This window comes from Marmota marmota, unplaced genomic scaffold, assembly GCF_001458135.2.
Source record: "Marmota marmota marmota unplaced genomic scaffold, marMar, whole genome shotgun sequence".
Classification (NCBI taxonomy): domain Eukaryota; kingdom Metazoa; phylum Chordata; class Mammalia; order Rodentia; family Sciuridae; genus Marmota; species Marmota marmota.
In genome coordinates, this window is record NW_026000243.1 from 6,802,280 (window position 1) to 6,818,134 (window position 15,855).

Below are 15,855 nucleotides of genomic sequence, written 5' to 3' on the forward strand. Positions count from 1 at the left end.
TGAGGAGGGGAGGAGAGAGAGAGAGAGAGAGAATTTTTTTTAATATTTATTTTTTAGTTTTCGGCGGACACAACATCTTTGTTTGTATGTGGTGCTGAGGATCGGACCCAGGCCGCACGCAAGCCAGGTGAGCGCGCTACCGCTACCGCTTGAGCCACATCCCCAGCCCTTAAATCCTTAAGCTAATGAAATATTTGAAATTATAAGCCTGTTCTCTGTAGTTTTAGCAACTGTCAAGTTGACCAATTTAACACAACTCAAGGAGATCTGCTGCCCTTTCAGGGCATCCTGCCAAAACAAAATCACCCCATAAATGAAGGGGGAGTTTCTTTTGCTCCTCTCCATAGACCATAGGGCAAACTGTGACTTAAGCATGGCCCCCATTTTGAAAACCTCTGAAGTAATAGTTTACTTGGTCAAGAATCAGAAATGAAATAAACAGTAGGTAAAAGAAAGGCTTTAAAGATACAAGATTATCATATGATCCCAAAATACCACCCCACACATGGCCTTTTAATTACAAAGGATAAAAGGTGCCTTTATAATCAGAGGCTGGACAGACACCACTTAACAAAGTAACCATACATCGCACTACCAACAATGAAAAAGTAACACCAATGTGCCTCCTGAGATGATGCGATAGGAAGGACATTTCCCATACAGGGTTTCTATCAAAAGCATTTGACACAAATCTAATCTTGAAGTAACAAGATAACAAATTCCCAGAGAGCAGGACTTTCACAATCCAAGTGTCCCAGGTCCTTCAAAAATGCCAATGTCACTGGGTGTGGTACACATTTCTGTAATCCCAGCAACTCAGGAGGGTAAGATAGCAAGTTTCAAGGTAGCCTTGGCAACTTAGTGAGGCCCTGTCTCAAAAATAAAAAAATAAAAAAGTTGGGGATGTGGCTCAGCAGTCAAAAAACAAACAAATACCAATGTCTTACAAAGACAACCAAAAAGGGCAAAGAATTTTCAAGTCAAAGAACTGAAGTGACACAAGACCCAAAAGCATGAACCCTGAACGGATCCTGGATTTAAACAGCAACTTACAGAAGACAAATTTAAGGACAATTTTTAAAAATCTGAACATGCACTATTCTATATTATTTGCTCAATATAAAATTTCTTGGGTCAGATAACAGGACTATGATTATGTGGGAAAAAGTCCATGTTAAGAGAGATACATGATAAAGTGCTTAGCAGTGAAATGTCACATTTTCTAAGGGAATAAAAAGCAAATGGCAAATTTGGGGGGTGGGGGGATAACCAGGGATTGAACTGAAAACTCAACCACTGAGCCAAATCTCCAGCCCTATTTTGTATTTTATTTAGAGATGAGTCTCACAGAGTTGCTCAGTGCCTCACTGTTGCTAAGGCTGGCTTTGAACTTATGATCCTCCTGTCTCAGCCTCCAGAGCTGCTGGGATTATAGGCATGTGCCACCATGCCTGGCTGGCAAATTGTTTCTTAAAAAAAATTTAAAGCCTGATCATAGAGAGCACCTCTGGGATGCTGGTAATATTTCTTTCTTTCTTTTTTTTTTTTTTGGTAGAATTTTTTAGTTATACATGGGGACAATATCTTTTATTTTGTTTGTTTATTTTTATGTGGTGCTGAGGATTGAACCCAGTGTCTCACATATGCGAGGCAAGTGCTCGTCACTGAGCTACAACCCCAGCCCTTTATTTCTTGTTCTGGGTGGTGGTTACAGAGCTAAATTCCTATTATGTATTTCCTGTATGTGTCAAATAAAATTTTATTTTAAAAATATAGCTAGGCAGCACACCATTACACAATGCAATTCTTCCATTGGGTCATTTCCTATAAATTAAAATAAACAGAATAAACCAAAGACAGAGCAGGGTGTAGTGGTACACACCTGTATACCCCATCTGCTCAGGAGGCTGAAGCAGGAGGATCACAAATTTGAGGCCAGCCTAGGCAACTTTGCAAGACCCTGTCTCAAAATAAAAATAAAAAGGGATAGTATATAGCACAGTAGCAGAGTACTTGCTTAATACAAGTAGGAATATGGATTTAATCCTTGTTACTGGAGGGAGGGGGAAAATAAAGGCATAACTGCAAAAGTGAACAACCGTCCCCCCACTCCACCCTATCAAAAATAGAATGCTGAGTTACAGACCTCGGAAAAGCTTCTGAGCAATGTGTAAAGGGTTTCCAAAGCGAAAGTTCTCCCCACTGAACAGAGCTAGGATGAGTTCATTCTGCTGCTCCACACTGTCTGCAGGAAAATGAGGCAGAAACTGCTGGAGGTGTTCCCGCTGAGAGTCGCTTAATACTTCCTGCCATGTTGAGAGACTGACGACATCAAAGAATATCTCAGGCTAGGAGAATTTAGGGGAAAAGTAAACAACAAAAAAATAAGCTTATGTGTACGTAGTAAAATAAATGTAACATGAAACATCATTTTTAGTGTACAGTGTAGTGCTTTTAGACCAGCCAAGTAACACTCACATTTGACTCTGGGATTTTAATTTTTATTTTCTTTTTTGTTTTGGTTTTGGTTTTCTCTATTCTAGTTCATTCACAATTGTTATGCAACCATCATTACCATCCAAGTTTTTTGTTTTGATTTGGTTTGGTTTTTGGTGGTACTGGGGTTTAAAGCCAGGGCCTCTTGAATTAGGCAAGTATATTACCATTGAGTTATATCCCCAGCAATTTAATTTTATTTTGAGATAGGTTCTCACTAAGTTGTCCAGTGTGGCCTCTAATTTTTGAGTTCAAGTCATCTCCCGCTTCAGCCTACCGAGTAGCTGAACTACAAGCATGAGCCATCACACCTGGCTTATAGCATGTTTTATTACTGCTTAACTGTAGTTTACATACTCTTCTTATTTGTGATGCATTTCATCTTTTTTAAATTAATTTTTTTTTCAGGCAATGTCTAGCTAGATAAAGTAAGGATGAGGAAGGTGGGGAAGGAAATAGAAGACAGAAGTAAATACTTATAAACCTATTAGGTAGTTACGACTTTATTCCAAGGACAAAAAATAGCCATGTAGGGGTTAAGGAAGAGACAACCAAGCAAAACAACTATATACCAGGCATTTTTGCTCAAATGTATCAAAAGCATCTCAGACTCAACGTTGAAGATCTTTCCCTTCTGCATACCATTTTATTTCAAGCACCTAACTCAGTGTCTGGCCCAGAGCAGGTACTAATAAAATAATTGTTTGCTGAATCAATAATGACACAAAGAGATTGCCTTGAAAGAGTACATAAAGAAAATACAGATGTGACTGGGCAACATACTTAGACCTCATTTCAAAAAAAAAAAGTATGGGAACTATATACATCAACTTCAATACAGTTGCTACTGCAAATAGAAAGGAGGATCAGAAAACAGCATAATAATGGTTCTCATTTTCTCTACAATGTCTGAATATTAATAAAGAAAAATATGGAACAAGTACAACTAAATGAAATGATGTTCTAAAACTGACGCACAGGTACATATTTGCAAATATGCTTAGTATACTACACATCTACATGTTCAAAATGTTTAAATGAATGTCTTCACATACATAGGTCTTGCACATAAGCACTTTATAAATGGTAACCACATTAATGATAATGATAATGATACATCTTACCTGTGAAAGTGATTAAGGGTACGCTGACATCCTATCCCAGGACATGTACTCTTACTTGACTAGAGGATTAGCATTTAGACAGAGATAATACGTCTGGGTTTTGTTTAGTGATTCCCAACACAATAACCATTTTAATGTAAGCACATACACAAGTCTGCTCTTAAAATATAAACCTTTATTAATTAACGAAAATTATCTTATTAAAAATAAGGCTTATACTACCAAATTATTCTGATGTTATTAAGCACACAGAATGTATATAATCTTCCTTAATCGGCATACTAAATAGACATCACATTAAATAAAAAAAAAAAAAAGCACAGAGATCACTCTGTCTGCAATGTAGAAAATAAAATGAATGGGAGCACAAAAACCGAAAACTTAGGAATAGAAAATGTTCAGAATAGCTGCTATGGGGAAGCTGATAAGAGGGGAAATGCTTGCAATGATGTTACTACTTACATCCTCCAGAAGGTCCTCAGGTAGACTAACTCTGGTGCCTCCCAAGAGGCAGTCTTCCATAATTCGTGTACCATGGCCATCTCCACATGGACCTAGTTCCAGGGGATCTGTCAGCATATGGTCCAAGGAATCCATTGTTTCTTCTCCAGAAGTATTCTAGGCAAATAGATGCCTCTTAAGGAAGAAAAACAGAAAGCCCAGGAATCTAACCCTCTTCCAGAAAATATTTATTCTCAATTCTGTTCTTACATGTTGTCCTTACCCCCTAATTACAGCTAAACAGCTATTCTCCCCCACCTCCATCACAGTATTCCCACTGGAATTTTCATGTGCTACCAGGTAGGACTCTCTGTTCAAAATGCTTCTACAGTAATTACTAAATTCACAAGTTTCTTATACTTTCATTTTATAAAAGAATAAAATGATTCAGAGATTAAATGATAATAAGATCCACAATTTAGAGTTCCCAGGTCAACAATCTAACACAACATAATTTAATAATTGTTTAACAATTAATTCTTCTGCTGCTAGAAAATTCACAGGAAAGCCACATACAGTAGGAAAACTGAGACACTAACAATAAGTTTTCATGATGGCCTATTAAGTGCCAGACCTTTCACACATCTCATTTAATTCTTACAACTATGCTTATTACAGCTGCTCTACAGAAATTAAAACTGGGGATCAAAATAAGTAACTTTCCCAATTCCTAATGCAGTACTGAAATTCTACATGCCTGCAAATCCATATTCCAATTTTTTTTTTTTTTTTTTTGTGGTGCTGGGGATTGAATCCAGGGCCTTGTGCATGGTAGGCAAGCACTCTACCAACTGAGCTAAATCCCCAGTTCCCCCATGTTCTTAATACTATACACAATTCCTCTTCCATAAACTCTCAACTTAAATCATGAAAAGAAAGCTTTTTGATATGATTTTATTGGTCTCCATCAACTCCTACAGCTCCAAGCACCTGACCATGACAACCAGTTAAGTAGGTGGCCAATAGACTTTTATTTGGTCCACCTGATCTTTATAACCACATAAATTAATGCTATTTTTTCTCCTTCCTACAATAACTGAACCTTGCTGACCATCTTTGGAAAAGTACATACCAAAACATTTTCAGAGCATCTCACAAAGCTGATGGCTGGAATCATGAATAAAGATGAGGCCACAGGGACCACAGGGAGTTTGAACTCACTCCACATTGACTAAATCCATTCTCTCTAGCTCCTACCCTACCAAATGGGCTAACAAGTACACTAAAATGGAAAGAAAAAATGGAATTAGTCAAAACATAAGATTTCTAGCTTAGATCTACCACTAATTCTCAGTGACATCCCACAACTCTTACCTCACCAGGTGTCAATTTCCTAATCAATAAAATAAAGAAGAGTTGGACCAGATCTTACCTACTGTTACTTCCAATCTTGGAATCTTGCAATGAATGATCTCCAGCTAAGTAAGTTTATATCACTAATGTAGGGACTTCTTATTTCCAAAACTCTTATATGATAAAGGGCAGACCTGTAATGCTACATATAAAATAATGCACCTTCCCACTAGATTATCTCAAGTTCTCCTGAAGTAATTTCAGATTATGTAAAGATACAGCATTAAGATTCGTGTTAGCAGGGCAGCTGGGTGGTCCCCAAGCAATTGTGCCCCCACACCCCCTCACCCTTCAGCACACTTTGAAAGTAAGACATCCTGAACATACCTGGTGTTCAAGTAACTGAGGCAGGTAAGAAAGAAAGCCCATGGCACATTGTTGAACAAAATTTTAAAATAAAGGGAAAATGTAAAAGCAACCTGATGCTTACAATAAATCCTCTTAACATAACTGGCACACAACAGTCACAAATGCAAAGTCAGTATCCTGGCTGACATTTACGTACTTACTTACAAAACTTGCTTACAAGTTTCTTCAATTATGGTGGATATTTAGCTAAATTTTATATATTCCAGTGACAACCTTTGCCTTGTCACTATTCCGAACAAGATCTCAAAACATGAAAAGCAGCAGCTACATGAGAGGTGAAATCCCGGAAGCCATCGATTTCTGACTTGGGAGAGCCCCGGACTTCTTCACTAGACCAAAAGGCCTCTCCCATTGGCCTTTCCTCTGCACCTGAGCTAATCTTCCCTCCTAGACCCTCCTCAAGCAGAAGTTAAACCCTTCGCTCCTTCCGGAGCAACGGCCAGTTCCAAATCCGCGGAACCCAACAGCAAACACCCCGCTACCCAAACCTACCCAAGGCCAAGGCCCAAGTCCCGCCAGTCTAAACTGCGGTCCTCGCCCCCCACCCCTCCCCCACACCGTGCCTAACCCTAACCCTCACTCACCCGGGCCGCCCCGCTCCCCACACCTGGCTGCCTTGCCCCAACCCACGGGTAAGACGACCTTTGAAACCCACCTCCTTCCTCCGCCCGCCGGCTACACTTCAACCCTCGCGCCGCCCCCAACCCGTCATAACCTGAACTGCAGGCACAGGTCTCCCAGCCTGTGGCCCTCCTCCAGCCCCGGACTCCCGAACGCGCTCGCTCCCGCAAAGCCTCTGGGNGGCCGGGGAGGCCGGGGAGGCCGGGGAGGCCGGGGAGGCCGGGGAGGGCGGGGCGAGGCCTGGAACCGCGCTAAAGACAGGCTGGATTTCACGGCCTATGGCAGTCTTCGGGGTGCTAGTTTCAGACTGCGTGTGAGACTCACCGGTTTCGGAGCTTCCGGAGGGCTGAGACTGTACGGGTTGTTTTTGATTTGGGCCTTTTTTTTTTTTTTTTTTGCCTGGCCACAAATCAAGACTTTGGAAGCTAATGTATGAAAAGCATACCCTGCTCCCTCCACCGCACTATGCTAACCACTTTCCAACTACTATCTCTGTACTGAAACAGTAAGCTCTATACACTAATAGTGCCCGTTTGAAAGTGAAGGAAATCGTAGTTTCTCCAGGTTCAATGAGAATGCGGACCTCGGCCTTTTCCTCCGGGCAGTCCCCGGGCTCCCAACTTCCGGAAAATAAAAACATCGAAAAAATACCTTTCAAATTAAGGTCTATAATGCTCTTCTTATTTAAATATGGAGGTTCTTTCCCTTTTATTAACTGGATTTTATTTAGAACGACTTCAAATTACTTATTCCACAGCTACTCTCACTAGTTCCTGTAGAGACCATGCTCAGTATGGAAATGTCAGAGAAAGGGGGGAGGGGGCGGGCAAGCTAACGTTCCTCCCTTGATGGAAAACAGAGCCTTCCAAAAACACAGATCTCTGCTTTTCTACTGACTCCACTGATGCCCATGATTCCTGTTAGACTTGGAAGTTTCTTGAATTAGAAGCCACCAGGTATAAAATGACAGTGGGACATCGTTCCATAATTGTCATCAATATTTCCCTTTCCTTGGAACCAGACTGGAGATAGAGTGCAAGTCAAAACATTATAAATTGTAATTTTAAGTAGACTTTTTAGAGCAGTTTTAGGTTCACAGCAAAACTTAACAGATCAGAGATTTCCCATATACTTCCTAATTCCAAACCTGCATACTCTGCCATTACCAAAATACCCCACCAGAGTGATACATTTCTTACAACTGGTGAGCCTACCTGATTTACCATTATAATATATATAATATAGTTTCGCTATTGTAAAAATCATCTGTGCTTCACCTATGCATTGCTTCCTCTCCCCTACCCTAGGAAACAAGAACTTATTATTCTCTCTTAAATTATGGTTTTTGCATTTTGGTATGTCTTATAATTTTTTTGATAGCTGGAAAGTTTTTTTTTTTTTTGATAGTATATTGATTTTTTGATAGCTGGAAATTTTTTTGATAGTATATTGATTTCAAAGCATTTCTGTAAGTGAGCCTTTAATAATGTAATAAGGAGTAGAGGAGGGGAAATTTTCTACAGCCCTATTATTGGCCTTAGTCTTCTAGTGCACCTGTGTCTCTGGACATTGACCTTCACACATGCTTCTCAGTTTTCCCCTTAGGTAGCAAAGAATGGCTACCAATAGCTGGAGTTGGGTATTTCCCTTTCCCCAAGTCAGTTTGGCTCTGAATAAAACCCCTGAAGGTTAAGCTCTGGTTTCTTGGTTTCTCCTGAGAACAGGCCTTCTTAAGAAGGAGTGCTCTGGGAGCGGCTGCAGCCGCTGGGGCGGCAGCGGGTGGTTGGGCGGCCTAGAGAAGGCAGAGGCAGCGGAGACCATGGCTGGAGGCAGAGCTGGAAAGGATTGTGGGAAGGCCAAGGCCAAGGCAGTGTCTCTCGCTCAAAAAGAGCTGGACTACAGTTTCCTGTGGGCCGCATCCACAGACACTTGAAGACTCGCACCACAAGCCATGGACGGGTGGGTGCCACTGCTGCCGTATATAGTGCTGCGATTCTGGAGTACCTCACTGCTGAGGTGCTGGAGCTGGCAGGTAATGAATGCTTCCAAGGATCTTAAAGTAAAGCCTATTACTCCAAGTCACTTGCAGCTTGCAATCCGTGGTGATGAAGAGTTGGATTCTCTTATCAAGGCTGGGGGTGGTGTGATCCCTCATATCCACAAATCCCTGATTGGAAAGAAGGGACAGCAGAAAACTGCTTAGAGGGTTGTTTTAACCAACCCTCTACCTCCCTGTCATTGTACTGTAACTGGGACAGAAGATAACAGTGGGGATATGTGGAATTTTTAAAAACAGTTAAATGGAAAGGCATAGACAATTACTGTAGACATGCTAAAAGAAACATTTGTATGTTCTTAGACTCGAAGTTTGATAAAGTACCTTTTCATGTGGTGACAGTGTGTGTTGATTGGCTAGGTTTCTCTCTTATGTTTTATACAAAATGGAATTGATAAACCATTTTTTTACAAAATTATTGTCTCAAAATTGCTCTGTTCATGATGTATTGAAAATATCTGGCTCAGCTTTTGAAATTTTTTTAAATCATAATCATTATTCAGAATAGTCTTAAAGTAGAAATTGGGAATATAGCTTTATCATGATTGATATTCCATGTTATATTGAATGTTAGATGCTATCAATTTGTTATAATGCTCCATTATCTTATTATATACCACTAAGGAAGGAAAACTCCTTGAATTAATGCCATCAATTATAGGATACATCTCAATTTCAGAGATGTTAGAATATGGAAAAATGTGCATTTAAGACCAAAATGGGGTAGTAGATTTACTGGAATCCTTTACTGAGTACTTACCACATGCTAGGCCCTGTGGTCAGTGCTTTCTAATCAAGAAATCTTATCCTCACATTATAGACATGGTTCCTGAGGTTCACAGAAATTAAATGATCTGCCAAAAAATATTTAGGACTAACAGAACAGAGCTAGAATACACACCTAGATCTTAATGACTCTAGAGCACACCCTTACCTAGATTTAATGTTAGATTTATCAAACCTTTCTGCTTTTGGCTTAAAATTCCAACTTTTGGTGGTCTTTTATTGATATAGTAACAGTAATTTGTACAATATTTTAAAAATTATTTTTCATTGTCAGTTTCTAAATAACTGTTAGAAGATTTAAGTTAATGTACTAATTAATGGTCCATCAGAAAATTCTATTTTTCTGTCAGGAAATCTTCATAAAGAAGGAAATTTTTGATGTTTTATAGTATAACACTATCAAAACAAAACTCAATTTAAAAAATATTTTATTATGGAAATCCTCACAAATACACAAAAATAAAGAGAACAGTATGATTAAGCCCATCTTCCAAAAAAAAAGTAGTGCTCTGGGGCTGGGGTTGTGGCTCAGTGCTAGAGTGCTCGCCCGGCATGCTTGAGGCACTGAGTTTGATCCTCAGCACTACATAAAAATTTTTTAAAAAAGGTACTGTGTCCATCTATAACTAAAAAAAAAAAAAGTAGTGCTCTGCTATATTTCAAAAGGGTTCCTTCTTCCCTATCTCTCCAGGATCTTGAGGGAATTTTTCTCATTCACTGTGAGAACCTAGTCAAGTTTATGGAGGTAAAACTCAAAAAATGTGGATTCCCTTTCTCTTCCAATGATGGGGTTCCCTTGGAGCTTTTGTGTCTCAGGCTTGTACACAGTGAGCTTTCAGCAATTCATTGATTACACTTCAGGGTTTCCTACCCTGGCAATGGTTCCCTTAGAGGCTCATACTCCTTTTTGTTCGTGGATTTCTGCTGATTTTAGTTTGAGATTCTACATTCACTTGTCAATCTCTCCAATTTTGAGGGTGGCAGTTTGTTCTGTTACCTCACTTTCTGATGAATCTAAGAAGAGTTGTTGAGTCTTATGTAATGGAACATGGTTATATTCCCAGTTACACAGGAGGCTGAAGCAGGAGGATCACAAGTTTGAGGCCAGTCTCAGCAACTTAGAGAGACCCTATCTCAAAAGAAAAAAGTAAAAAGGGCTGTGTGTATAGCTCAGCGGTAGAACACCCCTGAGATCAATCCCTGTTCTAAAAAAAAATAAATTTAAAAAGTTGTTAATTTTTCAGTTTCTTCAACTTTTTACTTGTTGGTAGGAAGGAGTAGCAACCTTTCAAGCTTCTTAAATGCTGATTGGGAACCAGAAATTACATTGTAAAATTTAAAAGGAAAAAAAAAAAAGAGTTTAACCATCTCAGTAGCTCTTATAGCTTTATATATACAAACAAAAAACATGTTTATTAAAAAAAATATTTATTAATTTTTACACCTGCTGCATAGCACAAGACTATTAACACTATAACTCACTGAATGTACAAGAAATGTTCACATTTAAATAATAGGATAGGGTCAACATATTCAACCAATGGGTAAGCTTTAGCATCTCATGAAGTGCTTTTTAGCCCTAGCTATCTTAAGACTTTTCTGAAAGGATAATTCCAAGTCAGAAAATAATTCAAGATCAAAACAAAAACTTTTTCCAGAAGAACAGAAATTTTACATGATGAAATGTCTATTTGGGTATAAATCAAACAATAAAAATGTAAAATTTATATCCACCCTACTCCAAAATATCACTCTGCACTGAATAAAGTCTACAGCGTCAGTGTGTTTTGGGAGTGGCCACAAAACAAACATTGGCTACATACGTGTTTCCCAAATTAGGTCTTCAGAGGAATTATACTCTGCTATCTCTTCAAATCCAAGTCCTTTTGAAAATATTACCTTGGAATTAATGTGCACAATACCTGATCCTAAAGAAATGTTGTTTGGCTTTAGTGCCACCTGCATCTCTGGTTGATAACGTTAGTTTTAGAGTCTTAATTTATTCCACATAAGGACTAAAAAAGACAAAGGAAAAACTTAGAAGGGAAAGAGACGAAGTTCTTCAACAAGACCTTCCTCTGTGTATTTTAAAACTTAAAATAACTGGCATAAAACGAACATTCTATTCAGTGATAATTTTTTATTTTAATCAATAAGTTATTCCTGAGAAGAGGGAAGATTCCTTGCTGGATCAAATTAAAAAGAACCCAACAGGGCCAAATATAAGTTACAAAAACCCAAACTGGACCTTTGGAAAAGTCTAGTATTCTCCTCCTAACAAGTCTTTCTAGAGGGCAATAGGCTACTTACAATCATTACATTGTGGAACTTTGGGAACTAGAGTCTGCGTTTTGTGACTCAAGGTCAATGTTTTCTGTTGAAAATATCGATGTTACTTCTTTGTTACCAAAGATAGAAAGTCCATTTTCAGTTTCCAAACATTTTTGAAGAATCTTTCTCAAGTCCTCTTAGTGCCCAAATTTTCAGAGATAGCTATGTGAATGAGGTCTCAAAAATAAAGTGCAAGATCTACATATTAGTAAAGTTAGTAGAAAAGAATTCTTTTTACTTTTCAGAAAGATACCTTTACCATAAAGAAGCTACTATGCTTCTTAATTCATAGAACCAGTTTTCACTCAGAAATATAAATAAAATAATTAGTTGACTTCATTTTAAACGTATTTAGGTCTTCTTGATCTGGATTGATAAATTCACTATACAATAATTATTCTAAAAATGCATGTCACAAAATGTTGTTAAAATATGTACTGACTGAAATGTTTCACAGGTACAATTGGAATGTACAGTAAAAAGAGGGTAAATACTTTTCCCCACTGAATTCATCGCACACAAGACTCCTACTAAACAGGAACACATATAAGACAAACCATTTCCTCTTCCACCTGACAGTATAATATTCATAAAGAGACAATTTCTTCCAGATCCTTTATATTATCCTCATATATTATAAATGGTCCCTGCATTTTAATTTCCCCCTAAGTGTGAAGTTGGTCATCTCATAAAAAGGTCCAGATGAGTTACAATATGTTTAAAATTAAAAGTCTTTAGAAATAAGGAAGGCCACCTTTCCATCCAACTTTAAAGAATGTTCATTTTAAGACAGCATTGAAAGTATTAAAATACACTGAATGCTGTGAACAAGAGTTAAATGTAGGGGCTCGAGGTGTAATTCAGTTATTAGAGCACCTGCCAAGCATGCTTGAGGCCCTGGGTTTAAGCCCAGCACCACACACACACACAAAAAAAAAAAGAGTGGCGGGGGGAGTTAAATGTATACTTGGTAAGAACAAGGAATTCAACTTTTACCAATTAATGATAAATGGATGCTGCAAGGCAGGACAGTGTTTCAGGTCCCCCTCTCCGCCCCCCGCCCCCACAGGATAGTTTTAATTTGGGTAAATTCTCTTGGTACCAATATGCCCTTAATACAACTGCAACCAGAGAATGGAAGGCAAAAGTTTCATGTAGGGGCTTAAATTCTGCTAACATCTAGCAGTCTTTTCTATTTTGGGGAGTCCACCCACCGTTGTGAAATAATAAAGAAAGAACTATCAGGACATGAGGTTCTGCCCTAATCTGCTGAGGACCAAGATCTGTGAAAAGTATTATCAACCACTAACCATAGTCTTTTAATATATGAAAATTTAAAAAAAAAAAATCATGGTGGCCTGCCTGTAATCCCAGCTACGCAGGAAGCTGAGGCAGGAGGATCACTTGAGCCCAGGAGTTCAGGACCAGCCTAACCAACATAGCAACACCCCTATCTAAAAAAAGAAAAAAGAAAAGAAAGTCAGCAATAAGAAAATTTTAAATGACAGTTTTCCCTTCAGAACACCACTGTCAAACTTTTGTCTCATCATTTTTATTTTCTTATCCAGTAAGCTCCCTTTGTTAAATTACTGAAAACTCAAACTTACAAGTCCTGATTTAAATCACACCTGTGAAATGCCCATTCTCCTTTGGTGCCATGGCTTGGAATTCAGAAGTCCAATGACAATGGACTTGGCACAGCCTGTCTCCACCTTTGGTATGAACACAAATATGCCACTTAATATTTCCATAAAGGAAAGTAAGGCTTATCAGTATGGTAAAAAACCAACTCGAGCAAGACAAAGTTTCTCCATCCTGAAATCTACTTTCCCCTGAAAGATCTCCATTTCGTGGCAGAAGCTCTGAGGGCTTGAAGAGTAAATTTGGTAATGAAGACCTTGGCAAAATAATCCCCACATATGTGTGTGTGTGTGTGTGCGCGCGCGTGTGCACGTGCGTGTGCACGCCAAAATTGTAGTCTTCAAATTCTTTGAGTGAATACTAAATCTTAAAAAAGAGGTCTGGGTATCAGAAGCTTCAGACTTATGAATGAGAAAATACATGATGTGAATGCTCCATGCTAGCTCCACGGTGAAAACTAGGGTTTAGTGATGTGCACTTCACTGCTTCCATTCCCATTGGTCGTGGTGGTGATGATGTACTGTGTGGTCTGCTGTTGGCTGGTGGTTTGGGAATCCAGAGAGTCACTGTGTGCAGATGTCTGAACCTGGACACCACTGGAAAGGGCAGAAGTTTGCTTTTCCTCCAATTCTGTTTGACCGTCTGATAATACATAATGACCCTAAAGCAGAAAAAGAAGGATCTTTAGAAACTTAGAGCCTATGAGGGAGGAATAGGAGCTACTAGAGGAGAGGAGAGGGAAACATGCAAAGAAATGTTACAGGGGATCCGAAATAGACACCTATAAGAGATGCTTTACCTATATCCTTTAGAGAGGATAGGGTGGTCACAGTAACTGAATACAATGATAATTCAAGGAAGTACTTGAATTACCTTTGTTATTACCACTGTATCATTTGGTAACAACAATTACCTTTGTTGTTACCAAATGATACAGTGAAGAACTTCAGATATAGAAATTTGCACGTGGTAGTAACCTATCTGGCAAAGAAAATATGCACTTTTGTACTGTTCCTAAGAACTTAGAATTTCAGAAAAAATATTGCCGTCAATCAAATGTTAAGATTAATGCAAAATGGATCAAAGAAGTGATAAAGAATCCTTAAAGAAGCAGACTGCCCCCCACATAGTCAAGATCAGTGGTTCCCAGATTTTAAGACTTCAAAAACCACCAAAATTAAAAATAATATTACTAGTCGCAAAATTTTGTTTTGCCTAGTAAGGACATTTAAAATGTCATTATATCCTACCATCAAATATTCACTTTAACATTAAGAGTATAGGAAGGGGTAACTCAGAAGGCTAAGGCAGGAGGATTACAAGTTTAAAGCCAGTCTAACGCAAGATCTGTGAAAAGTATTATCAACCACTAAAAAGACTGTCTCAAAAAAAAAAAATTTTTTTTTAAAGGGCTTTTGCATGTAGCTCAGTGGTAAAATGCCCCTGGATTTAATCCCCAGTACTACAAAAAATAAAAATAAAATATCAGGATGTTGAGATAACTAGACAACCATACCACCCTCTTGGGAAATAATCTTCCCTTGGGGATTATCTCAATGTCCCTAAGCCACTGAAGAGTATTGTTCTTTTTTTCTCCCAGCATCTTAAAGGTATAAAAGAAAAATAAAATTATATATATTTATGGTATATAACATGATTTTTTGGTTTTTTTTTTAATATTTCTTTTAGTTGTACACAATACCTTTGTTTTTATTTATTTATTTTTTATGTGGTGCTGAGGATCGAACCCAGGGCCTCACATTCACTAGGCAAGCGCTCTACTGCTGAGCCACAACCCCAGTCTTGATGTTTTGATATATGTATACATTGTGAAATAATTAAGTCAAGCTAACATAAATGAAAAAAAAAATCAAGCTAGTATACCCATCAACATATGTTTACCTTTTTGTGTGTATGTGGTGATAACATTTAAAATCTGCTCTCAGTAATTTTCAACTATACAATGCATTACTATAAGCTATAGTCACCATTCTAGATCTGTACTCTGTACCCTAGATCTCCAGAACTTATTAATCCAAGACTATTTTTTTTTTTTTTTTTGGAGCTGGGGATCAAACCCAGGGTCTCGCACATGCTAAGCATGCCGTCTACCATCAAGCTACACTCAGCCCAAGAATATTTTTCTCAATTTAAATTTGTGTACTGTCTTTCTAAAATGTAAGAAGCAGACCAGAACAAACACATGAAGAACAAAAAGAATAGGTACAATCAATATTGTACCTGCCAAAGTTAAATATTATGGCAATGTTTTTCATCTTGGAGTGGGTAAATTATTTAAAATAGCTCCATAATTGATTCATTATATTATTCTCTCCCAGCCCAGTTGAAGACCAATAGTTTTGAGGACTTGCAATATTTCCAATAAGTGTATAAAAAAAAGTGATCGTATGGATGGGTCTAGGAGGCTCATTATAGTTATTAGTTAAGCATTTGCTATAGTTTAGCTTCCAGAGCAAGGCAGAGGATTAAGTGATAGACACAGCTTCCAAGAAATCATCTACTGAGAAACTATAGAATAAAGCAATAAATAAAGACCAAATTGTGACAAGTGTTCTG

General features: G+C 38.2%; 2 protein-coding genes and 1 pseudogene across 12 annotated transcripts in view; 1 reads left to right on the top strand and 2 right to left on the bottom strand.

The window, feature by feature from the left end:
* Positions 1-6,629, bottom strand: part of Nfrkb (nuclear factor related to kappaB binding protein) — a 33,883-nt gene extending 27,254 nt beyond the window's left edge. The window contains exons 1-3 of one of the 8 annotated variants that reach the window (XM_015499039.2): positions 6,559-6,629; positions 4,083-4,238; positions 2,147-2,348 (exon numbers count right to left, since the gene is read on the bottom strand). In XM_015499039.2, coding sequence (XP_015354525.1) covers positions 2,147-2,348; positions 4,083-4,217 — 337 coding nt within the window. In that variant the 5' untranslated portion in view covers positions 4,218-4,238; positions 6,559-6,629. Of the gene's footprint in view, positions 1-1,882; positions 1,934-2,146; positions 2,349-4,082; positions 4,257-5,193; positions 6,239-6,558 lie in introns of those variants that run through there. The other 7 variants (XM_048796160.1, XM_048796164.1, XM_048796161.1 and 4 more) reach the window with 7 other exon arrangements.
* Positions 6,630-8,268: 1,639 nt separating this feature from the next.
* On the top strand, positions 8,269-8,856 carry LOC107153589 (annotated as a pseudogene).
* Positions 8,857-10,717: 1,861 nt separating this feature from the next.
* Prdm10 (PR/SET domain 10) overlaps positions 10,718-15,855 on the bottom strand; it is a 93,419-nt gene continuing 88,281 nt past the window's right edge. For all 4 annotated transcript variants that reach the window (XM_015499044.2, XM_048796224.1, XM_048796226.1 and 1 more), the window contains one exon: positions 10,718-13,939. In XM_015499044.2, coding sequence (XP_015354530.1) covers positions 13,736-13,939 — 204 coding nt within the window. In that variant the 3' untranslated portion in view covers positions 10,718-13,735. The remainder of the gene's footprint in view (positions 13,940-15,855) is intronic.